Source organism: Drosophila novamexicana, unplaced genomic scaffold (genome assembly GCF_003285875.2).
Source record: "Drosophila novamexicana strain 15010-1031.04,08,12 unplaced genomic scaffold, DnovRS2.1 tig00001752-arrow-arrow-pilon, whole genome shotgun sequence".
Lineage (NCBI taxonomy): Eukaryota > Metazoa > Arthropoda > Insecta > Diptera > Drosophilidae > Drosophila > Drosophila novamexicana.
The window spans coordinates 50028-76733 of record NW_020824886.1 but is presented as its reverse complement, the minus strand read 5'-3'; the positions used below and the strand labels follow the sequence as shown (position 1 = coordinate 76733).

The following is a 26706-nucleotide window of genomic DNA, read 5'->3' as shown; positions in this document are numbered from 1 at the left end:
GTCAAAGTCCATGGTAAAGTCCATGTCAAAGTTCACGTTAAAGTTCGTGGTAAAGCTCATGTCAAAAGCTTTTTTAATATCCGTTAAAGCGCATGTTTAAGTTAATTTTTAAGCCCATGGCAAGCTCACGTTACAGCTCATGCTAAAGATCATATGCAAGTCATGTCAAAGTCCATGTTAAAGCTCATGTAAGAGCTTTGCAATCTGTTGTTGTACCGTACTGGCATGTTGTTGAACTAATAAACAGCATAAAAAATTAAAAAAAAAATACTGTGCAGCAATTACCAGCAGGTGTTAAAATAATTCAATTGCCATCATTTTTTTTTGCCATACGTATTTTTCTTTATTTTGCATTTATTTTCCAGTTGTTTATTTAATATCAATTTTTGTTGCTTGCATATTTGGGGTCTCCGAATTTACAATCAAGAATTACAAATAACAAATAATATTCATATATACATGAACATAGGGACAGAAAGTTTGCTTGCCAAACAAAGTATTAAATGTTTTTCAGATAATGCTGAAATTTTGTTAACAACAATTCAAATTGTTTTCGTTGGCGTTTATTGTAATTCATAGTTTTGTGTGTGTATTTTTTCAATGAGTAGTTTTTGCCTACTTTTCGAGTATTTTTTACTCTTAAATTGCATTTTTTCCTTTTTTTTTTTGGTATTTTTTTATAAATATTTTGTATGGTATTTTTGTGGTTTCTTTTTGGGAGATGTACTGTAGCGTAGACATTGAATGCATTACGTTTTATTTTTGTTTTTCTGTTTTATTATATTTTAGAATAGTTTTGAATGGAGAACTTAGTTAACTTTAACTTAGCCTTAATCAGAGTTGATCTCTTTGAATTTTTGCTAAATATCATTTTGGTTGATTTATGTATATTTTACTTATATTTGTAACTTTGATTTGCTATGCGATATCTTTTTTATCTCAAAAAAAAAAAACAAACTTCAATCTTTCCTATATACTATATATATATATATATATAATATGTATGATATATTAGGTATATAAACTTGTTTTATTATTTTTAAAAATTTTGTTTTCTTTTTATCTGTCGCTGTGCCGGTTCTCCATTTTCACTAGTACATTGATTTATCTTTTGGTACGTATATTAAGTCAGAGTACGTCTGGGTTAATCGGTAGTACTTTATTTAAGTAAGGGGGGGGGGGGGGGGGGGGTATCTAGAATTGTAGCACATATCCGATTCTTGTAGCTTCTTTGTTATTGCCTGCTCTCAGTTTATGTTCGGGCTAATGATTATTATACTTAGTCACAAATATGTGTTCATTTATTTGATTTTATTGTTGCTATATTGAATATCGAACACGCATACATATCTCTTTTATATATATATATATCTATATCTTTATATATATCTTCTTTTTTTTTCGTTTGGTTTAGATGCATTTGGCACATTTTTCTGTCTTTTTGCATATTTATACACAATATTGAACATGGAATTAAGCTGAACGTGCACACTTAGCTATTGCATAAATACATATACACATACATATACATGCACACATACATACACATACACATACAGACACATATGCATTTACGTATTCGTTCGTTTAGCTTAGGGGGAGAGCGATTCATTTGGTTGGGTATGGCTTTGCACTGGTTCATTTTGATTAGGTGAGCTGATTCATTTGAACTAGATCGAACTGGTTCATTTTCGTTTTGCTGTGCAAATATTTTCTGCTGTTCTTTTGAGCTGAGCTAATGAACCAAAACGGCAGATCGTGGAACTAGCTCATCAAATTCAATTGGCTAATGCAAATTGGTTCATTTGAGCTAGTTCAGCGTAACTAAGGCTCTTTATTGCTGGTTCATTTTCTGTTTTGTTGAGCAAATTTTACGTCTGTTCTTTCGAACTAAGTCCATCGTACTGGTTCGCTTGGTGCTGTTCCAAATCAGTTTGAATTTTACGAACTAGCTCCGATTCGAACTTGTGTTCTTTTTCCCAGTGCAACCATTAAACGTGTTTGACACGAAAGAACAAACCGTTTGAGCCAATTGATATAAATATATGAGATTTTATATTCATATTCTAGGTTCAATGAACCAGTTCAGTTGCTTTTGATTGAATGTAGAAGAACTAGTTTCGCTACGCATAGCAATATTTGAACCAGCGTGTGAACCAGTTCTTGTGAGCTTAAGCGAAAGCATCAGAATATTTAGCAGCATTTGAAGAGGTTATTATCAATAAACTGAACAAAACTAAGCAAAAGTAAAAGAAAATATTTATCAACTAGAACAAATTGTGTAGAACACTACTGGTGCGAATATTTACAATATCGTATGCCATTTAATTGCCTAAACATTTATTAATAATATGATTTGAGCTGAAATATTTCATAGATATGGTATATCTAATTGTATATACAGGCCAACCCCCACCCACCCTCTAACCTAACCATACACAAACATGAAACACTTTACGAAACCTAAAAGAATAAAACTTTAGACAACTAGAATGGGTTGATATGGGGGTTTTGTCATTGTTCATTAGGTATTCCAGATGTTATTTATGGTATGCTTGTGATTTGGGATTTTCTTTCGTTCATATCCTTGCAGAGGGTATTCCAATTGTTCCATATCTCTTCGTGTTGTTATTCTGATGGAACTTGGCGAAATATCTTTTATTAACAAGCATTGATATAAAGCATTTGAAATATTTTTGAAAAATTATATATTTTGATTTGAATCTTTTCTAAATATTTTTCAAAATTGAGCAATTAAATATCTTTGATTTGGGCAAAGTCTTATTAAACGGGCTTAACTTTTTTTGTGGATCTCATAGGAACTTTTCGTCGAAAATTTGATTCTAGTTCAAAATAAAATTTGCAAGATTTTTTTTTTTAGGATAAGTTGCGCAAATCGGAACTTGGGCGCGTGAACCAACACTAGGTCTCGAAACACTAGTTTTCGGAACTAGAGAGCATTAAGCAACACTAGGTTTCGGAACTTGAACGCGTTAACCAACACTAGGTCTGAAAACTTGGGAGCATTAATCAAAACTATATCTCCGAACTTGGGCGCGTTAATCAACACTAGATATAGGAACTTGGGAGCATTAACCAGCACTAGTATTTGGAACTAGGGAGCATTAACCAACACTAGGTTTTCGGAACTTGGGCGCGTTAACCAACACTAGGTCTCGGAACTTGGGAGCATTAATCAAAACTAGATCTCCGAACTTGGGCGCGTTAACCAACACTAGATATAGGAACTTGGGAGCATTAACCAGCACTAGTATTTGGAACTAGGGAGCATTAACCAACACTAGGTTTTCGGAACTTGGGCGCGTTAACCAACACTAGGTCTCGGAACTTGGGAGCATTAATCAAAACTAGATCTCCGAACTTGGGCGCGTTAACCAACACTAGATCCAGGAACTTGGGAACATTAACCAGCACTATTATTCGGAACTAGGGAGCATTAACCAACACTAGGTCTCGGAACTTGGGAGCAAAAGTCAATACAAAGTGATGGACAATGCAAAGACAAATAAGTTCTAGTGCTGGTTAACGCTCCCAAGTTTCTAAATCTAGTGTTGGCTAATGCTTCCTAAAGCTGCGATTTGTTTGATTTGCGCAACTTATCTTAAAAAAACAAAAACAAAAACTAGACATAAAATCTATATCAATATGAATATCAGACAACTACTTGTAATAGGGCAAAAATCAGAGTATATTGTGGCATAGCTCTTTCGCACTTGGCTGTCTGCAAGGGTATTGAATCTTCGGCGAACCGAGGCTCGTTCTGCTTTCTCGTTAATTTAATACTTGAAGTAGCTAAAGCCTGCTGGAACCAAGATTAACATATGAACTTTGACATAGCTTACTTAAGTTTTTCTCTTTTTTTTTCTTCACTAACGAGGTAACATTTAAACGCGTTTTTTTTTAGTTTAATCTTAACTACTTATGCACTTTTTTTCGTATTGAATTGAATCAAAAGAAAAAAGAACTCGCCTCTCGGTAACTATTGTTTGTCTTATTCCGTGGAGAGGGCGGGCTTGCAGATCTTCCCATTGTTGTTGTTATGCATTCCTATAATTACAATTTAATTAAGCTATAATAAACGACTACTGCCCTGGCACCGGCTGGCCATGCCCATTGTCCTTGTCGTTGATCTTTCGACTCTGGACGAAAATTCCGCTGCCCATGCCTGTTCCTGTTCCAGTTCCATTTGCTGGCCCCAGGCCCGTTTGCTTGTTAATAATACAAATAGTGCTAATAGAAATGGCTTTATTAGCTGCATTGTTCTTGACCAGCCACCGGCTGTGACTGCGGCGGCGGCTGCTCCGCTGCCGATGTCCGCCTCCTGGCTGCGGTCCTTGTACAGGCGACCATTCTGATTGCGTGACCCATCCTCGTGCCGGTTCTCCTTCAGCACCACCTCGTTCTTCTGCAGTCAGTTTTCAAAGCAAATGCATATTCCACACAAATAATATTTAATAAAATCTGTTTTTGTCTCTGCATGTGTGTGTGCGTGTGTGTGCGTGTGCGTGTGTGTGTGTGTGTGTGTGTATTATCTGCTTGGCTTACCGTCACTTCATTAAGATCCTCCTCGCGTTGCGTTTTTTTGCCCGGACGTTCCATTTCTGAGGGTAAACATAAATGAAAGCTTTTCAAAAACTTTAGTAATAAACTAGAGATGAACCAGTTCAAATGAGTCAGTGTGAAGTTCGTGTTGAGTAAACATGATATTAATAGTAAAAAGTTGCTGTTGTCTTAAACAAAAACAAACGTATGAATCACTTAACTAGAACTAGTTCCAGCTAAAACACCAAACTAGTTCACAGCTTCAACTGCATAAAATAACCATTACGTACGACGAGCTCTATGTTCAGATATGCTGGTTCACTTAAAAAAAAACTCAAAGAACTTGTTCACAGCTTCAACTGAAAAAACACACAATTTCGTGCGAAGAGCTCAAGTGAGAAAATTACTGCATTTTTTTTAACATATGCTAGTTCAATTTAAGAAAAACTCAAAGAACTAGTTCACAGCTTTAACTCAAAAATTAACCAGTTCGTATGAAGAGCACAAAATGTAAAAAATAAATAGAGATATAAAATAGAGATAGAGATAAACTCAAATGACTAGTTCACAGCTGAACTAGTTCACAGCTAACATTCAAATTTAAGAAAAAGAACTAGTTCAGCATTTCAAATAAAAGAAGGCCTCAATTAAAGTTGAATCAAAATCTATTGATGCCAATCGGGCTGGCAAGCTCAGTTCATTTGAACACGGAACTAGTTCATATTGTCAACTCTTGTCAACTTACCATACAATCGTATAGTTCCCTCGGTATCCCCAATGCTGTTCTTCGAGATGCATTTGTAGCCGCCAAAGTCGGTCGACTGCAGTCGCCGAATATGCAAAATCATTTCGATGGCGTACATGTTGTTCTCCTTTTCGGTGAGCGCATACCGATCACCGGCAATAATCATTTCACCTGCGAGAAAAAAATAAGGCAGATGAAAATTTGGAATGTGGCACGATGGGGGCGAGAGGCAACTGAAGCGAAAAGTCCATTTTGATGATGACATTTGCGATGCCTGCAGACTGAATGTCTGAATGATGGCAGCTCGTGCCATGCCATGTCACGTTTGCAATATACGTCAAGTGCACTTGACACCAAAGAACAAAAAATGAAAATAGAAGAGTTAAATAGAAAAACCAACAGCAACAGAGGCTCCAGAAGTTGCCGGGCAGCAAGAAAATATTTGAGCATCGAACACGAACCAAATAAAGACAAATTGCGGCATTGAAGGGTTTATAAAGCTTCAGCTGTCTCTCTGCCTCTTCCCCGCTCTCTCTCTCTCTCTCTCTACCCCTCGCTCCCTTTCTCAAAATCAACGACCAAAAAGAGGAAAACTCACAAAAAAAGCCATTTGAAAGAGTAAAACTGAAAGCCGAGCTAGACGAGCACGACTCCAAAAATACCTGTGCTTAGTTTCAGATTGGAAATTGAGAACTTTGATTGAAAGTTGGAAAAATCGATTAGCGATAAAGGACTATCGATATCTTGCAAGAAATAGCGACATATCGATAAGTAATTTGATAAAAGCAACTGCACTTATTCGATTCGAATATTGTTCAGATGTATATCGTTTTTTATCCCATACTGTGTCTGATATGACAAATGGGAAGAAAGTTTAAGGAATAAATCGGTATAATATCGATAACAACTATTATCGATAACAGGTGCTTGCTACAATTAAACGATTTATCGATGCACTACGTATACTAGTCGCAACAGTTACGAAACAGAATAAGTGAGAATACATATAGAAACATGTTATAGGAGCTTCTATCGATAGGCGTTTGATATAAACGACAAAAATTAATCGATTTATCGATGAATTGAAAACTCAAGTTTTAGCTTCAAGAGTGAGCCAGGCGAATTAACATATATCGATATGAAATGTGTTATATATCGATTCTTCATTTTGATATATCGCAATGTATCGATAATATATCGATAGATCAAAAAGTAGTCATATATTTTGCCATGCCGACAAATTGGCAACTTTCTACAGAGTTGTCAACCTTGTCTGCGAACCATTTTGCATGTGTACAGGGTATGCGACGTGGCGAGTTTTTAACACAAAAAAAAAGGTGAAAATACAATGAGAAGAAAAAAGAAAAACGGCAATAAACCAATAAGGCAAAGCCAGAAGACTTACCATTCTCGCGCTGCCAGTAATTGATGGCCTTTGGTGATGCCTCCACGTTGCAAATTAATGTGACATCCGTTAGAACCGGAGCGCCAACCAATTGATTTGGCACTTGCACCAGCGGATGAACTGTGAACAGACAGGGAGAGAGGGAGAGAGAGAATATCAGAGACAGTTAGAGAGAGAGAGAGAGAGAGAGAAACATAATCATCTAGCTGCCAACTGGCTGCAACAGATAACCAAGTCCTGCCCTTCGCCCGGACATGGCGGGCAATTAGCTTGCGAACCAGCGCATTGGTTCAAAGGCGATTCTGATGCTGTGATAAACCCTGTGAAATGCTGTTATTTTGTTAATGGCAGCAACGGCAACTGATACGATTTTAATTGAAAATGAATTATTTTGCTGTTAGTAGCGCCCCTCGCCCTCGCCACGCAGTGTCTCTGTGGTTATACCCATTACATTTAGCTTGAGCGGGCATATTAGCTACATTAGTTCAGTGGGTTCGGTTCGCTTGAGCCCAAACATCACGCCTATTAACAACTGGAAAAAGTTAAATTTGTTCGCTTTCTTGAAATGTTAGTTGTATTAACTTGATTTGCGCTCGTTAACCAACACTGGCTGCAGTGTGACCAGTTGTTACGGCTAAACTCTTGAGCTGGCCAAGTTAAGCTACTTTTCGACAACATACTGTTAGCACGCTGTTAGCACTCTGTTAAAGAGCTCATTGTCAAGGCAAGCCAAAAAGTGTTTAAAAAAAATAAGTTATAAATAATGGTTTTTTCGATAACATACACTTAACAGTCCGTTAGCATTCTGTTAGGTAGGAAAAGCGACAATAAATTATTATTATTTTAATGTCACTTATCTCTGTAAGTAAGGCTGCATTTAGACAACATATCATTAACATTATGTAAGAGTTATGTTACGCAGCTTACAGTAAAAGAAAACATTCTGTTAGCACACTGCTGTTAACATGCTGTTATGCTATCTCAATCAAATCAAACTTAATTTAGTTTAACATACTGTTATCACTCTGTTAGCATTCTGTTACATCGATGTTAAGGCAACACGCCTTGCTTAACCTGTTTTTCGCTAACATACTGTACGCATTCTGTTAGCACACTGTTAACATGCTGTGAGCTACTGTTAAAACACACTGTTAGCATTCTGTTACGTGAGCCTAGGTAGGGTATTTGCGCATTCGTTCAGCTGCTGTTGCATGACTTGCATGTTTTTTGGCGTTCTGCTTGCTTTTGTGTTCGCTTTCGTGTCAGTTTGAGGTTTTTTTTGAGTTTTTTTCGATTCTTTTTCTGTCGTTTTTTTTTGGGTCTGTCTTGGGCTTTGCCACTGACCATCATTGTTTTTGGCTTTTCAACTTTGGTTTCTCATGTTTTTGTGCTTTCTTTTATTTATTTATTTGTATTTGTTGCTTCTTCTTCTTCTCTTCGCGTTGCAACTGTCAGCTCCCGCTGGCTTCTGGCATTGTTTGCGTTCAACCGTTCATTATTGGTCAATTTATTGGATTTGTGCATGCCTTTCATGTTTGTGTGTGTCCATGTGTGTGTGTGTGTGTGTGTGTGTGTGTGTGTGTGTGTGTGTGTGTGTGTGTGTGTGACTCTCCAAATAATGTAGCATATGTCATGTGCTGTTAGCGTCGCCTGTGCTGTAATCTCTGCTCCAATCTCTTAGCTTCACTTTCGCTGTTGTTGCCCGTCTTCTTCTTCTTCTACTTGTGTTTTGTTATTGTTTCTTGTTGTTGTTGTTGTTGTTGTTGTTGCATTGCCTATCACTTATTGAAAATGCAATTTGTTCTAATAGAGTCTTGCAGCTGTTACGGCAGCAGCAGCAGCAGCGTCACACGCGGCGTATGTGTAATTTGTATACCCTAAGCCCATTTAATATGGGTAATGGGGTATACCAGTTATGTGCAAGTGTATGTAACAGGCAGTTGTGGGCATCTCTGACTAATTCTCAAAGATTTCTGTTCAAATACATTTGTGGTGTGTTTCAAATTTATCACATAATCCGCGCCTCTTCGAATTTGAAAGTTCCACCCGCAATTGTGGAAAATTGGCGAGAAGTTAGCAACTTTTTTGCTTTGGCTTCAAAATCATTTTGCAGCGATTTTTGTACAAAATGTATTAGTTACGTTTTTCGCAAAATCGAATGCTTCTATATGGAAATTTTGGCTCAAAGATTTCATTAACGAAATATAAAACAGGGTATCTCTACGTGCAGTTTGGAGAGTTTAGAGATAAATAAAACCAAAAAGGTTTCCACATAAGAATTGTTATGCGTTTATTCAAATACATATTCAAAAATGCCAAAGATGAGAAAGCAGCAGCTTAACCGGTGGTTGGGCTCGCGGTGCTGCTTTCGGTGGTGCTGTCAGCTGCGGTGCTGGCGACTGTGGTGCTGGCCTCCGTGGTGCTAGCCAGGGTGGTGCTCGCCTCTGTGGTGCTGGCCAGGGTGGTGCTGGCCACAGTGGTGCTCGCCTCCGTGGTGCTGGCCAGGGTGGTGCTGGCGACTGTGGTGCTCGCCTCCGTGGTGCTGGCCAGAGTGGTGCTAGCCACAGTGGTGCTATCAGTGCCAGTGGATGTGCTGCTCTCGGTGGTGGTGGTACGCTTGTGTCCGCCATGTCCGCCGTGTCCACCATGTCCACCTGGACCGCGACCAGGTGGACCTCCAGGACCACCTGGACCGCCTGGACCACCTGGACCGCGACCAGGAGGACCGCCAGGACCACCTGGACCGCCGGGACCGCGACCAGGTGGACCTCCAGGACCGCCTGGACCACCTGGACCGCGACCACCGGGACCACCCGGGCCACGAGCGCCACCGGGACCGCCGCGACCACCAGGACCTCCTGGACCGCCGCGTCCACCACCTGGACCGCCGCGTCCGCCGCCTGGGCCCTGTGCAGCTGCCACGGCCACTACGGCGAACAATGTGACAAGGATGTAGGTGCGCATACTCTCTGACTCGCAGTTGGGAACTGACTTGGGTTTAGCCCAGTTCTTTGGGGTTTTATAGTCAAACGCTTTGGCCTCTTATGCCTAGGCTCTACGTCATGTGCTGTATGCTTAGCTGCTCGCTTTCTGCTCTTCAATGGCAAAAACAATTGCGTCATCAACCCTCTATCTCTATTTTCCCCCCGCTTTCTTAATCTCTCTCCCTCTCGCTCACATTCTCGTCTGTGTTTACCCAAGCGACCTGCACAGATCGCGTCCGAGTTGAGTCCAATAACACAGCTGTTCGTCTATTTGATTTTCGTGTTTATTTGTTCTAACGGCGACTTGACATGCGTTCAGGTGAAAAACCAAAACAGAGAAAACTTAAGAAAAAGATGAATAAACTAGGAAGTACTTGTATGAAACTTATTTTTTATGTAATATTTTGGTTATTATTCTATATAGAAATTGAAATAAGCCAGGGAGCATAAGCAAATTAATAATAAATAGATAGAAATCATATAGAGCTATTATTACGATCCTGAAAAGCTTAAGAGACTACCATATTTTGAAATGATAATGATATTGACGATGACGATGACAATGACAATGACAATGACAATGACAATGACAACGACAATGACAATGACAATGACAATGACAATGACAATGATAATGACAATGACAATGACAATGACAATGACAATGACAATGACAATGACAATGACAATGACAATGACAATGACAATGACAATGACAATGACAATGACAATGACAATGACAATGACAATGACAATGACAATGACAATGACAATGACAATGACAATGACAATGACAATGACAATGACAATGACAATGACAATGACAATGACAATGACAATGACAATGACAATGACAATGACAATGACAATGACAATGACAATGACAATGACAATGACAATGACAATGACAATGACAATGACAATGACAATGACAATGACAATGACAATGACAATGACAATGACAATGACAATGACAATGACAATGACAATGACAATGACAATGACAATGACAATGACAATGACAATGACAATGACAATGACAATGCAATGACAATGACAATGACAATGACAATGACAATGACAATGACAATGACAATGACAATGACAATGACAATGACAATGACAATGACAATGACAATGACAAAAGTGCATTTTCTAAATTGTAGCAAATATTTTGCCCTAAAACCCATTTTCTTAGTTTATTTTGACCTACAATTTTCTCACGCGGGCAACATTTTCCTTTACTTTTTAAAGGCGTCCACGAAAGAAGAGAAAATAGGATAGCTCTTAAAGTGTCTCTGGGTAAATGCAAACTGTAGTTTTAATGAATGCTCTCACCTCGACTATCTCTTTTTATTTCTCTTTTGTCTGTCTGTCTCGCCTTGTGCTCATCCCCTGCTGACAGCCTGTCAGCCTTTTATTTGTACTGGAGAAATTTAAAAGCCAAGGATCCACTTAATTTTCTGATTAAAATCAATCAAGCAAAGCGCTTAAGAAATCAAGCGGTAAATGCGCCAAGGACAGGCCCCAGAGGGGGCAGCCGGGCCGCCAAAGGGGTGGTGGCTCTTGCTGTCAGGTTAAGACAACAAGACGCGAGCAGAAGAGGAAACAAAAAAAAAAAAAAAGAAACGAAAACAACGTCAAAGAGCAAAAGAAATCAGGGAAGGGGGTTTTCTGTGCAGCGAGGGCGAAGTTGTGGTAAAAGAGAAGCTTGCGCTGCGCGAGCGGAGAGCGGAGAGTGGTGAGTGGTGAGTGGTGAATGGTGTGTGGTGAGTTTGGGGCGCGGGGGTGGGGGGATGGGTCGGTATGCGAGCATATGGAGTTTTTAAATTGAAATTGAGACGCACTCGCAAAAGCCAAAAGCAATAAAGCAGCAGGGGGGGGGGGGGGGGTGGGCGCGGGGTGCGGGGCGACGAATGACTGATAGACAGACAGAAGAGGACACGAAAATGAAATGAAATCAAAAAAAAAAAAAAGAAGATAAGAAAAAATGAAATGAAAAAAAAGGCAAATGAGAAAGAGAAAAAAAGAATGGAAATTAATTTTTGCGGCGGCGGCGACAGACGCTTTGCCAGAGTGGTGGAGGGGGGGGGGGGCACATTTGAGTAGGGCAGAGAGTGTGTCACACACACACACACACACACACACACTCGCACAGCAGCTGCCGCCCATTGAGGTGCGAACATTTTGGGCGTGTCAATATAATTTGCAGATAGAATCTTTTACCTGCGCGACAAGCACACGCCCACGCCCACGCCCACGCCCACGCCCCCTTACCCTACCCAGTCACACATATACATACATACATACATACATGTGTACACACGCTATTTCTTCCTCTTTAAATTTGTTTTTTTCTGCTGTTGTTGCCCCTTTGCAGAAAAATTTCATTAAGTTTAATGCGCTGCAGCAGCCGCTGGCATGCAGCGGGGGAGGGGGGGAAAGGGGTTTTGGGCTAGATGGTGAGGGGAAGAGGGGTTGAGGGGGTGTATGCTCTGCCCCTGGTCACATGATACACGGGCCAAAAGCTGCTCAACTTTTACAACAGAAACGTGACGTTTCTCTAGACTCCGTCTAGACTCCCCTCCTCCCCCCCCCCCCCCACCCCCCCTCCTTTCACCCATCCGCCTCGCGCTACCCTACAGCTAGCCGCTGTCCTAATGCAAGTTTGGCGCCACGAAAGGCAGCGGAAATCGAAACGGAAACACTTGCAGTTCGCGTTATTGCGCTATGCTGCGGTTGCCGCCGCCTAAAGTAGGGTGTAGCTAGGCTGAGGTAGGGTGTAGCTAGGCTGTTGGAAAAGACTTGCACGCACATCCGAGACATTATGATTATTATTGTAGCGCCTGCCTGGGTTATAAATCAAAGCATTTGTTAGCAGCCAGCCAAAAAGTCATTTATCAATAGCAGCAGAAGCAACAGAAGACTGTACACTGACCGACTAGCAGATGCTCTTGTTATAACTTTTGTCATTGTCATTGTCATTGTCATTGTCATTGTCATTGTCATTGTCACTGTCACTGTCATTGTCATTGTCATTGTCATTGTCATTGTCATTGTCATTGTCATTGTCATTGTCATTGTCATTGTCATTGTCATTGTCATTGTCATTGTCATTGTCATTGTCATTGTCATTGTCATTGTCATTGTCATTGTCATTGTCATTGTCATTGTCATTGTCATTGTCATTGTCATTGTCATGTCACTGTCACTGTCACTGTCACTGTCACTGTCACTGTCACTGTCACTGTCACTGTCACTGTCACTGTCACTGTCACTGTCACTGTCACTGTCACTGTCACTGTCACTGTCACTGTCACTGTCATTGTCATTGTCATTGTCATTGTCATTGTCATTGTCATTGTCATTGTCATTGTCATTGTCATTGTCATTGTCATTGTCATTGTCATTGTCATTGTCATTGTCATTGTCATTGTCATTGTCATTGTCATTGTCATTGTCATTGTCATTGTCATTGTCATTGTCATTGTCATTGTCATTGTCATTGTCATTGTCATTGTCATTGTCATTGTCATTGTCATTGTCATTGTCATTGTCATTGTCATTGTCATTGTCATTGTCATTGTCATTGTCATTGTCATTGTCATTGTCATTGTCATTGTCATTGTCTTGTCATTGTCATTGTCATTGTCATTGTCATTGTCATTGTCATTGTCTTGTCATTTCATTGTCATTGTCATTGTCATTGTCATTGTCATTGTCATTGTCATTGTCATTGTCATTGTCATTGTCCATTGTCATTGTCATTGTCATTGTCATTGTCATTGTCATTGTCATTGTCATTGTCATTGTCATTGTCATTGTCATTGTCATTGTCATTGTCATTGTCATTGTCATTGTCATTGTCATTCATTGTCATTGTCATTGTCATTGTCATTGTCATTGTCATGTCATTGTCATTGTCATTGTCATTGTCATTGTCATTGTCATTGTCATTGTCATTGTCATTGTCATTGTCATTGTCATTGTCATTGTCATTGTCACTTGTCATTGTCATTGTCTTGTCATTGTCATTGTCATACAAGATCTATTTCCAATCGATATTTATCGATATGAGTAGCTATAGAAAAAAATTGTTGGCTTAAGACAATCTAATTTCGCTTTGTACCCTTTGCCGTTTTAAACTCATGTAATCTACAATAGCCACAAATCGATATTCAGTGTCTTATATCGATTTGTACTATCGAAGGACTCTTATTTTAAAACGATATATATCGATAGGTTTTGCTATCGAAAAAGTATGCTTTTAGACAATATAATTTCGATGGAAACCTTGTTGCATATCTACATAAACTACATGATATCCATATCGATATTCATTGATATTTATCGATTTATACTATCGACAGAAGAAATAAGCTCCTGTTGCATAGGATGCAGGAGCATATGTATGTATATAGTTAAAATTTCCGGGACAGTGTATATAAGAGTACGGCTAGCTTGGAAAGGATTATGTGGCATATACTCACAGTGCACCTGTAGCTTCATGCGTTTGCTGACAGTGGGAGGCACCCCGTTGGAGGCGATGCACATGTAGGCGCCCATTTCGGATCGCGTGACTTTCGACAGCGTCAGCATTTCGCCCTCCACCAAGATGGCTGAGTTTGCGTGAAAATGGAACAGAAAATTGCCCGAGTTTGACATGCGGTCACACAGTTTGTTATTGTAGCGCGACGGCCACACTGTTCGACTCACCTTTGGTTTTCTGATGCACGCCATTGCGTGCTATTATCTCGCGCCCGTCCTCGCGCCGCCAGGTGATCTTCGGCTTGGGATGGCCGCGGGCGCGACAAACTAGCTTGGCGGAGCCGCCCTCGGGCACCATCATATCGCCGGAAGTCTCCTCGTTTATTATGTCCGGCGGTATAACAACCTCCAGTGTGGCTGTCTTTAACAACAGAATTGAACAAATGTTGGTATTTTAGTATTTTTGCATTTTTCAAGCTGGTTTTTTTTTATAGATGCATAATTCCATTTTGATTTTCGCTTGGTTTTCATCTACATCTTAATGTTAATCTAAGCAATAAATCTTATTTTATAATTATATTTATTTTTTATAAAATAAACTTAATTAACATATACATATGTATTTTTTAAAAACAACTTTATTTTCATTGCAGTTTCAGCAACTTTGTTCTACTGTGCGAATTACATGTCATATCTCTCTCTCGCTCTCGCTCGCTCATTAACATAGCCAAGGCCAAACTTTAGCGGCACGATCTTTGTCGTAGGCAAAAAAAAAAAAACAACAAAAAAAGAAGAGAAATAGCAAAGCAGATGACAAAATGTAAGAGCGGCAGCTTGCATCGCGTTTGCACTGGTAAGTAATTATTGTTCCTCTCTCACTCTCTCTCTCTCTCTCTCTCTCTCTCATCCCATATTCGTCCTAGAGCGCAGCATTGGCGGCGAACGCGCGATTAGATGTTAGTAATTGCTCGAGAGCGAGCAGCTTCGGTTGTTTTCCTTAAACTGCGTTTCTTTCGATAAGTGTTTCGCGGTCTAACAGTGTTTCGCGTGTGCAAGTGTGTGTGTGTGTGTGATATTTTTTTTTTTGTGCCTAACATAATTAATAGTATTATTTATAAAGTTGCCCACAATGTTGGCAGTAAAATATTGCGTGTATCCTAATATATGCATGAATGATCGCGCTGCTGTGTTCTGTGACGTCATAAAGCTAGGTAGGTCTTATAAGCATAAAACCAATTTGCCATTTAGCTATGTACATACATATGTGTGTGTGTGTTAATGCGCACGTCGCAATTGGATATTATCTGACTTGTATTCATATTCTTTTGCGAAAGTTAGTTTGGCAAAAACTCGCATGGATCACAAAAATATTTTGCTATACATACATATTTTTCGTTTTGCCTTTCTTCTTTTTCCTATGCTGCCTTCGGCTCAAGCGCTGCGCGACAGATAACTGTAACATCTCATACATACATGTATATACATACATACATGTGTACATACATGTATGTATGCATACTGCTCTCGCACTTGCTTATCTGCCTTGATCAAGCCACGCTTCGCATGCATACGCGTACATACATACATATGTATGTGTGTATGTGCATGATTATGCTGCTGCAATCGGCACTCAGGCTAACTGTAAAATTCGTATGTTTGTGTGACGTTTGGTGTATTTGCCTGTGTCATTTGCTTTTTATTGTAAATTATTTTTGGCACTGTTGTTGTTGTTGTTGTTGTTGCGGCTGCTTCTGCTGTTGACAGTTACGTCATAAAATCAAGCCAACGTACCGAAAAAGCGCCAAGCGAAGAGAAAAGAGACGTGGGAAAAAAGAAAAAAGAAAGCAAACGTAACGGCGAAAAAGGCTTAAAAGGCAGTCGCGCTAGATTTCGGCTGGCTGCGTGCGGCCGCCTGTGTGTTTGCATTTTATTTGTCTCATATTTGCCTTTCACTCAATTCGCTTGGTTAGCTTGATTTTATTACCAGCCGCCGTCGCTGCCGCCAGGGGGCGCTGCGCGGCGAAATGAAACGTGACGTAACGGAACGAAATGAAATTGAATGAACGCAAGCTGCATGCTGCACATATCCAGGCGCATTCAATGGACGGTCTGGCAACGCGCTGCACACACACACACACACACGCACACATTGTTTGTTATTTATTTGTATCATTTAAGCGTTTCATTGTTTAAATAGCGTGTTTTAAATGCCAGCAAACTGCCTTAACCCTTACCTCTTGCACACACACACACACACACACACGCACACACGCACAGCAATCAAGCGCCAGTGTTGCCAAATGCCTTCAGAAGCATGTGACAAGTGCAGGCCCAAAGTAATTTCATTTCATTCCATTTCGTCTTTTTGCTTTTTTTACCCATCGAATATGCGCGGCAAGGGGTATATTGTTTTTATGCATATGTATGTAACACCTTACGCATATATATTTTTATCTCCTTCAACTTCTGGAATATTCATAAAATCGATCGAGTTCGATGATTTTCAGAGCTAGACACATCGAATTTGAATTGGAACTTTGATTGAAAACGGTGGTAAATATACTTTATAGTCGGGTACACTCCAAATCTTGTTTTGAGCTCAATTTTTGGCTGTTGTTCTTTTGCATATTCTGGGCACATTTCGAAGCAAATTTGATAGCATTGAGGCGGACAGCAAGGGTTTCTATTTCACAATTTAAATACAACTTCGTTATGCACCTGGCAAGTGCATAGCTTAATAATGGGATTTCATAGAAATTTGTCTATGTTTGCTTCGAATCGTGTGTACTTATTTACATTTTCATACTTGAAATGAGTTGACTGCTCTGACATAGAATTTACAACAATTTCGTAAATTTTTGTAAATTTTTCGATTTATCGATAGGCCAACTATAAGACAACAATTTATTGTGGCGCCTTAGCAAATATTCTATTTGATTTTGTTTTTATTTTTATATCATTTCTTTTTTTTTAAATTTGAATTTTGCTCATTTTGCGCAGTACTTAATTGTTATCGATAGCATCGATATATATCGCTTAAAGCACATGCGTTTAAATCGATGTTTGCTGTTATCGATAACAGCAGCCGCTTGAGTTATTTAAGTAAAAAGTTAAAAATAATTATACTTAACGTACATGCTTTGTTCTTCGATCTGTTATCGATAACAGAGACGCGCCGTGTTATCGATAATCGGGACATGATTTTATTGTGATAATGATTAGTTTTTGCATACTTACTTGCATTTTCATGGGATCTGTGTTGACCTGGCACATGTATTTGCCGGCATCCTCCATCTTAACGCCGCGTATGTTCAGGGTCCAGGTATTGTAATCGTTGTGCGTCACCGATAAACGATCATTGTTCGTTATCACGTGCTCGTGTATGGCCAGAATTGCTTTTGCATCGGCCTTAATCCAAGCGACCTGATGTCGTTGGCGTTTCATTTCGTTGTTGTTTCAGTGTTTCGTTTCCATTGTTTCAGTTCACATTGTTGCATTTTTTTAATTAGTTATGGTTGGGTCAATGTTCATGTGTTGCATTGTGTTTCATTTCCATCGTTTCAGACGTTGCGTTTGATTCATATCGTTACGTTTGACAGTTGTTATGCGCAGATGATGTTCCATTTCCAAATGTTCCATTTGACAATTTACAATTTTCATTGTTGTTGTTTACAGTTGTTATTTGCAGTAAAGGTTTATTCGTTTCAATTCCGTCGTAGCAGTTATGGCGTTTCATTTCCATCGTTTCATTTGACAGTTGTTTTTCAGCGCAGATAATGTTCCATTTCCAAATGTTCCATTTAAGTTGTTATTTGCAGTAAATGTTTAGTTGTTTCAATTCCGTCGTAGCAGTTATGGCGTTTCATTTCCATCGTTTCATTTGACGGTTGTTCATTTGTGTGGAAATTGTTGTTGGGTTGTGGATTGCAGTGCGATGTCATTAGCGAGTCATTATCAGGGTGTCATCAACATCATCATCATCATCAACATCATCATGTCATATAGGTAATGCCAAACCATTCCGATTTGCCGCATTGTCATTGTCAAACGTGAAAACGTTAAATTGCAGTCGAGTTGTTTGTTGTTGTTGTTGTTGTTGTTGTTGTTGTTGTTGTTGTTGTTGTTGTTGTTGTCGTTGTTGTTGCAGTTATTGGTCAACGTCGCATTCACCAATTTCCGTTTAGTTAGTTTGTTTTTTGTTTTGTTTTTTTTTTGTGTTTTTTGTTAGTTCGTTGAAATCGATTTGCGGATATATTAGAATTTAGTTGAAAGTTTCGTTGCGGCGGCATCAGTTGGATGGGGAATAGGCGGAAGGGAGGGAGGGGGGGGGGGGATTTGTTTTTTGTGTCAGCGATACAAAAGTTGTCGTTTGGTGTCGGTGTCGTTGACAATGGCCAAAAAGTTGCCAGTTGCCAGTTGCCAGTTGCCAGAGACAGAAAAACCCAAAACCAAACCCAAGAACCAAAATCCGGTTGCAGGCGGCAGCGTTTGGTGTTGTCGTCAGATGTCAGCGCAATTTGACGCCATTTTCATTGTTGTTGTTCATTGTTCATTGTTGTTGTTCATTGTTCATTGTTGTTGTTGTTGTTGTTGTTGTTGTTGTTGCCGCAAGTTTTTGCAAGTTGTTCGTTTTTGGTTAACGGATATTTCAAGTGCAATTAGTGGAATTGGGTTTTGCGGTTGCCCATTGTATTAGATTGTTGTGTGCGTGTGTGTGTGTGTGTGTGTGTGTGTGTTTTTGAAGAAGAAGAGATAACATACAAAAATTAGTTAACATTTGTGGCCGCATTTTTCATTGCTTAAATCATAGATATTTGGCAAACGAAACTGAAGAAAATCCATCGAAAGTATAAATTATATATATATATATTTTGTATAAATGTGCGAGGGTGGGCAGGCGGGGGGTAGTGAGGGGGGGGGGGGGGTGGAGTTTCAGGTGCAGTTGCTAGAGGCGAGGCTAAGGCATGCAAAAGACAACTAACACGAGCATACACACACACACACACACACACACACACACGCACGTTAAATAAAAGGAAAATCATAGTAATAAAAGCAAAGCCCGACTAGAAGCTACCCTGTACTGTAATCAAACGTTCTTTAAAGCGGCACGGCGGGATATGGCTTTGAAAAATTTGCAATATTTTGAAATCTTTTAGCTAGCTTTAGACCCCAAACAAAATCTATATTTACTTAAGATAGAAAAGTTGAAGATGGACTTCATTATAAATGAATATATATAAATATATACCCTCTTTTTTGTCTATTACATGTATTAAACATTTATATATATACCCTCTCTTCTGACTTACATACATTTAACATATATGTATATGTATATACCCTCTCTTTTGCCTATTACATGTATTGAACATTTATATATACCCTCTCTGCGGACTGTTACATACCTGTGCGAAATTGTAATACACCCCATTTCATGCATATTCAATGGGAATACAAACGCAAATACAAAACAAAAAGAAACTGTTGCCTACCTTGAGGGGCGCCGCACATTTTAACAGTCGCTGGACAGTTTTCATTAACGTAATGCCTAATAACAGCAACTGGCACTGTTTACTCCACACACACACATACACACAGAACAAGAATGCTCTCTCTCTCTCTCTCTCTTAATCCCAGAGAGTCTGAGAGACTGGGTGTCTGTGCGTGTGTGTGTGTGTGTGTGTGTGTGCTAATCTCACTGTGCGCTCGTCCGTCTGTCTCTTTGAGTTTAGTTAAAAGCTTTAAGCTGCTGCTGCTGCTGCTGCAGTCGTAACGGCATCTAGCCTCTGCCGGCGTCGCTGCCGACGCGTCAAAGTCAAAAGCCTCAAATGCAAACAACAGAGATGGCAAATTTAACGCTTCGTTAACATTTCTCTTATAATTAAAGTTTCTCTCTCTCTCTCTCGCCCTCTCTCTCTATTGTTTTGTTTTGCGCACAGTGGTTACAAGTTGTCGGTAACTGTTAATTATTGTTTTTCTACTTTATTTTTTTGCAACAAAGAATATTTGTTGTAAGCGGAAATTATCTAGATATTATCATGTAATGCTTTCTCATCCTTCGAAAAGAAAATATGTGAACTTGTGCTAGATTTTGCGTCTATTGGTAAAAAATGGTCTCTTTTGCAACACTGGCAGAATAGTGTTGCAAAACGTGTCAGATCTTTTGAATCTCTGACCAACACTAACTTTCTAAACGAAAGACTTTCATGTTATTTGAAGTTAAGTTTAGTTTAGTTGAACAATTTTGCCAGAATCAAAACATGCCAAAGTGTTAATAGGTTCAAGAATCCCATATATATAAATATAAAGCTTATCTTGCCCCTTAATTGATTTGAATGTCAACAAAGAATATGTTTAAAACAAACATCAAGCTAATAGTATAGTTTTTTAATATATTTCTACAAAACAAATTTAAATTTGTAAAATTTCTTACTAAAATCTTAAACTGAGCTAAGATAGACTGAAATGTAGTTAAAAATTAAATAAGAGCAAATATGTGTAGGCAAAATTTGAGACAAATTCAGCTGGAAGCCAAACGGAATAAGGTAATACAAGTCAAAATTCTATTTAAATAATAACGGAGCACGGCAGAGCTTTAAGTCGACTTTGAGACCCAATTGTGGTAAAGCAGGGCTCTAAAGCAAAAAAAAAAACAAAGGCAAAATCTCTGTCATACGTAGATTTCTGCCGGAGTTAACAGGCAAACAAAGTGAATGCAAATGCAGCTGCGACTATGCTGACAACTGCCACGCCTCCGTCCAGTGTTTGGGCCGTGTCAATAGTGATGTTGGAAAAATGGCTATAAGCCCATAAATAGCGATTCAGGAAAGGACAGGCAATTGTGCGGGACATGGGTACGGCTGTCCGTTTGCCGGACTGTCACTTTATTTATTTACTCAATAAAGCAAATTTATTGAGTAATGCTGCGGGAGCAGGAAGGGCATGAAGTTGCCACCCAGTCGAAAACCAGGGATTGTGCCGATTGTGAATGTGACTAAAAAATACTAAAAAATACCAAAAATATATATAAAAAATACCAAAAAATACCAAAAAATATCAAAAAAGGAAGAAAAATGCAGAAAAAAAGAAATTGTTCTGTGTAAATGCAAAAAAAGCGGCGAGCAAATGTCATAAAGTCAGGATACAAAAGCACTAAATACAGGACTACGGCGCTAAAAGGACCAAAAGGACCATTACAGGAACTCTACACATACATAGAGGACAACACATACAATCACATACATACACGTATGCATATTTATGAAAATGGTGCAAAGTTTGTTTCGGTTTCAACTCGGTGCGCTTGAATTTATTTTTATTTAAATTTCTGTTTCCAAAAAAAAAAATAAAAAAAAAATAATGTCAAATGAAAAGAGATATATATATTAAAAAAAAAACGAAAATGTAATGGAGATTAAATTACGATAAAAATAAATGAAACGCGGCTGAAAAAACAATGCGACAATTATGCGATTCTTTTGTCGTACTCGTTGTTGCCGGCACTCGCTGCCTTTGTTTTACTCGCTGCCTTTGTTTTACTCGCTGCTTTTTGTTGAAGTCGTTGTTGAGCAAGCGCGAAGACAACCTTTCGCTGGGCATGAGATACATCTCATCTTCCATTCTGCATTCATTTGCTTTATATTCAACAATCCGTTCTGACATATCCTTAGCTCCGTCGAGCATCATCTTGTTGGAATGCTCACAAATATACACAGGAAATTGTCAGCTTAAGACTAGGCTTTGGTTTTTTTTTTACTATTATTTTGAGCTAAACTTTACGCTTAACTGAAAAGCACATGTTATCTAAACTGTGTTTCCTACGACTTGCAAAACTTAAAGCTTGAAAAAGTATATCAGAAGGCTTCAACAAAATAAAGCTGGAATGCCTTCAAACTGGTATTTCTAGCCGTATTTCCGTTTCAATCAATGGAAGTCAGTGCTGCCAATTTATCTGCAGAAAATTGTCTAGCCTGTGAGTTGGGCTCAAGTTAAACTTAAGCCAAGGATTTTGCCAACAGCTTGCTAATAAAGTTCGAATTAACTCAAGCCTAAAAAGTTTCTTTTTTTAAGCAAAACTTTACTTAATCTGCTTTGCACTTGAAGCATATTTTGGGTGCTGCCAACTCGTTTAAAAGCAGCTAACCTCAATGCGGGGGCAAGGCGAAAGAAACGCTTGCAAGTCATTCCAAAAGATTGCTTGTCAAGAATAATTCTTTCTTGAAACTTATACGATTAAGCCGAAAAGAAATTTGATTTAAGCTTTGTGTTAAAGCTTCTTAGATTTATTGATTGATAAAATCAATTTTGTGATGCATTTTTTGCCCGACTTTTCATGTGTATTTTATTGAATTTGATTGATTTGAAAATGTATATAAAAAATGCATTTTATTTGCAATTTTCTTTTGATGCTTTTCAATTTTTCTTTTAGTCAACTTTGGCTTAGGGCATTTCATATTCGTATATTTCAATTACTTTCATTTTGTTTTCCAAGCGAATGCAATTTATTTTATTATGTTGATAATATTTTATTTATTTATTTATTGTTTAAATAAAATGAAATTGAGTATCGATTCTCTCCCTATCTCCCTCTCTCCCTCTCTCTCTAATTGTTGTGTTGTTTTTGTTTGATTGAAGCATCACAGGATTTATATGAAATGGCATTTTTATTTATGATGCCATTTCGTTGATTAACACTCTTTGACGTGCCTTGCACAATGCAAAAACACACACACTCAGACACACACACCCTGATTCAGATATTGTTGGCAACGCGCAAACAAAATGCATTTCATTGTGTGAAACGCATAAAACAAGAGTCAAGCACACAGTAAAAACAAAATGAATGAAAATAAAACTCGGACTATATCAAATTTCATTTACATTTAAAGGCGATTTCATAGAATCCCTTAAACACAGTTTTTGCTCAAGGCTACAAACAAAATAATATTGACGATGCATTTTGACTTCGTGCTCTTTGACTGGCAAAGGGCAGTATTGTTAAATTACACACCTCACACGATTTCCAACACTAGATGTTTGCTTGTTTCTTGGCAAACTCTAAAAGATTCAAATTTCAAACATGCCATTGACTTGTGTCCAACTATTGCTATTGACTATTGTAAACGAGAAGAGCGCCTTCTCCAATCTTTCCCAGTCATAATAATAAATATATACAGCATGTAATTGTATATTACTGTAAGGATAAGGCGTTCGATATAATTTTGCTATCGTTATCGATACCGATGGAAAATAAAAACGTTCATTAACAGGAAATCATGCGACAAGAATAATTCTTAGATTTCTTTTCAATGTGAATTTGACATCGATATCAATAGTAGATGTAGTAGTTCCCTCAGCAGGAAGTCTACCAACCAGTTAGCTTCGTAGTACTTCATTTATTGCAATATTATTATAAAGATAAAGCCTCGATTTTTTGAACACAAATTGCGATCGATGTCGATAGAAAGTGATGTGCCCAACTAGCTTCATTTAATGCAATAATATTTCAAGAATAAATGTATATTTTTTCTTGATATAAATTTGTTATCGATATCGATACCGATAGAAACACACGAAGTCCTTAAACAAGAAGTCATATGCCCATCTAGCTTCAGATCGTTGTACTCATTAATTTCTATAATATTTCAAGAATAAATCGCATATTTTTACTCTCAGTATCAAATTTGTTATCGATATCGATACCGATAGAAACAGGAAGTCATGTTTCCATCTAGCTTCGGTTCGTTGAATTTCATTTATTGTAATATTTCTGGCGCTATTGTCTCATAATCTTGTTGATTCACGGGTTACGAGGATAAAAGGATAAATCGTATATTTATTTTTGTATACCCTTGCAGAGGGTATTCTAATTTTGTCGTGAATAGAAGGAGACATCTCCGACCCCATAAAGTATATATATTCTTGATCAGCATCAACAGCCGAGTCTCAGTCTTAAAGCTATCTTAATGAAACTTTGCAGAAGTCCCTCTTTCTGTTGCACGCAGCACATATGTCAAAACCAGCTGGATCGGACCACTATATTATATAGCTGCCATAGGAACGATCAATCGAAAATTAAGTTGTTGTATGGAAAACTTTTTTGTTTTTCACGATATCTTGACCAAACTCGGCATTTATTAGTTTTACTATACTCCTCATATATATGCAACATCCTATTAAGATCGGACTACTATATCATATAGCTGTCATAGGAACGATCGGTCGAAAATTAAGTTGTTGTATGAAAAAACATTTTGTTTATCAAGATATCTTGCCCAAACTCGGCATTAACTATTTTCCCTGTGCTTCTTAGATACGGGCAAGGCACTAAAAGCATTATGAAAAGGTTGGGTCTGCAAGGGTATTAGATTTTCGGCGTGCCGAAGATAGCCTTTCTTTCTCGTTTTAAATAAACGTAATTTTAATCGCCGCGTGGTCTTCTTCTTATATTTGCGCAACGTTTTGTGTTATTTTTTCCTTTATTTAACTCGTTTTCATTGTTGTGCTGCGGCTTCTTTATTTTGTATAATTTTTTACGTAATTTTGTTTATTTTAATGTCTGTATTTTTTGTTGTTGTTTTAAATTTATTTGCATGCAATTGTTTATTGCTCTTAACAACAATTGCGAATAATTCTCGTGTACTTTAATATGCGTAAATATATCGATATATACAGTTGGCTATCTCTTTCTCGCGATGTATTGCCTTCTCTTTCTCTCCGCTGGCTTGTTGTAAATTAAAGGCGGGTTCTAATAATAATACGATGATAAAAACAATATAAGGCTATGCATATGTACAGATAGGTTTATTTTATTGTTTTTGTATATTCCATTGAACCAATTGGTATTTATGGCATTTTCTGGTATTTACTTTCTCTTATATATCTTTTGTTGGTATTATTAGTCGAAATAATGGGTATTTTGTTGCAATTTATGTTATTGTAGGATTTTTTTTTTCTGATTTGTTTTTAGTGCATTTGGTGCTTGAAATATGCAAAGTGCTATTAATATATATTTATATATATATATATATTTTTATTTTTATAATATATAGTATGATATATTTACTTAAATATAATATATTGATATATGTAGTAGGTAGGTGCGCTTAAGAGTTAACATAATAATCGTGATTGTTGTGCAGTATTATTATTTATTATCGGATTCAAAATGAATATACTGAAAAAAAAAAAATACTGTGCACTTTCAACTGTGAAACTGGTGCGAATCGTGAACGAAAACGAAACGTATCGAGAAATGAAACGATAAACGATTGGTAATAAATTGAAACGCTGCGTTTTCAAAACCGATACATACCTTGGCTGGAACTGACGCACCGTCACCACTCACCCGATGACCGCCCAAATTGTTGACCACACAGGTAAATGTCGCGTCCCGGCCCTGGGCAACGGTCACATTTTCCAATGGGATCACAAAGTCCGGCTCGAAGGCGCCCACTGAGGAGATTTTGTTTGAAACGGAAATATCTTCATTTCAATGGTTAATTGCCATGAAGAGAAAAACATTGATTGAACAGTTAACGAATTTTTTTGATTAAAAATATTTATGTATATATCTTGTCATATCGGCAGTCTGAACCAAAATGTACAGTTATCGAAACAAAAATCGTACGTATATCGATTAATACGGCAGGCTATAAAATAAACCAAGCAAGCGTTATCGATTTCCGATTGTCTTTGGGTATGTTATCGATAGTGCAGCGCAATCAAATATAGTTAACGCAAGAACAAAGCAAAGCGTCTTGTTATCGATCGATAAATATCGACAAATATCGATAACAATTAATTGAATGCAATTATTGATATAATATATAAACTATAGTTACAGCTAGTTCGATAAACGTTATGTGACAACTATCGATAGCTCGATAACAATAATAAATTTCGATAATTGATTATTTATCAAGCTAAACATTTTGCGCAATGCATACAATTGTTGATAAACCATTCGTTAGAGTTTTTTGTTAAATATATATAAACGATATCGATAACTCGATAACAACAAAAATGATCGATATTTAACAAGCTCAAACTCATACAAATTTTGAAATTATTGTTAAATATATATTAACGATAGTTATAGCTAGTTCGATAAACGTGATGTGACAATTATCGATAGCTCGATAACAAGAATAATTATCGATAACTGGTTATTTATCAAAAACTTACTGCACTTTGCACTTACCAATGCAATTGCAAATCAATAGCAACAGCAACATCTGCAATCGTCCGCCTCCATTGGCCACGCCCACGCCCGTGCCTGCAAATTGAAAATGCGCCAGCTTCTGTCTGAATATGGATTGATTGGTCTGCCTCTGGCTAATGGTCTCTAATTGTCGCTGTCGCTGTCGCTCTACCCGTCGTCCCACTCTCGGCATCCAACTGCTGATATTGTGGAACTTGAAGTTTTCGCTGCGATACAGTTTGCTGCGATTGCGAATGCTGTTGGCGCTTTGGTCGCCGTTTTGTTGGGCCATCATCATCATCATCATCATCGTCAT

General features: G+C 38.2%; 1 protein-coding gene across 1 annotated transcript; it reads right to left on the bottom strand.

Annotated features, from left to right (window-relative positions):
* Nucleotides 1-4103: 4103 nt before the first annotated feature.
* LOC115768330 (neurotrimin) lies at nt 4104-26706 on the bottom strand. The gene is made up of 10 exons (XM_030712889.1): nt 26391-26706; nt 25536-25642; nt 17423-17608; nt 14414-14606; nt 14188-14316; nt 6714-6833; nt 5309-5479; nt 4567-4622; nt 4307-4426; nt 4104-4229 (listed from the first exon to the last, which is right to left on the bottom strand). Exons 1-10 carry the CDS (start codon nt 26704-26706, stop codon nt 4104-4106), a joined length of 1524 nt encoding a protein of 507 aa, XP_030568749.1.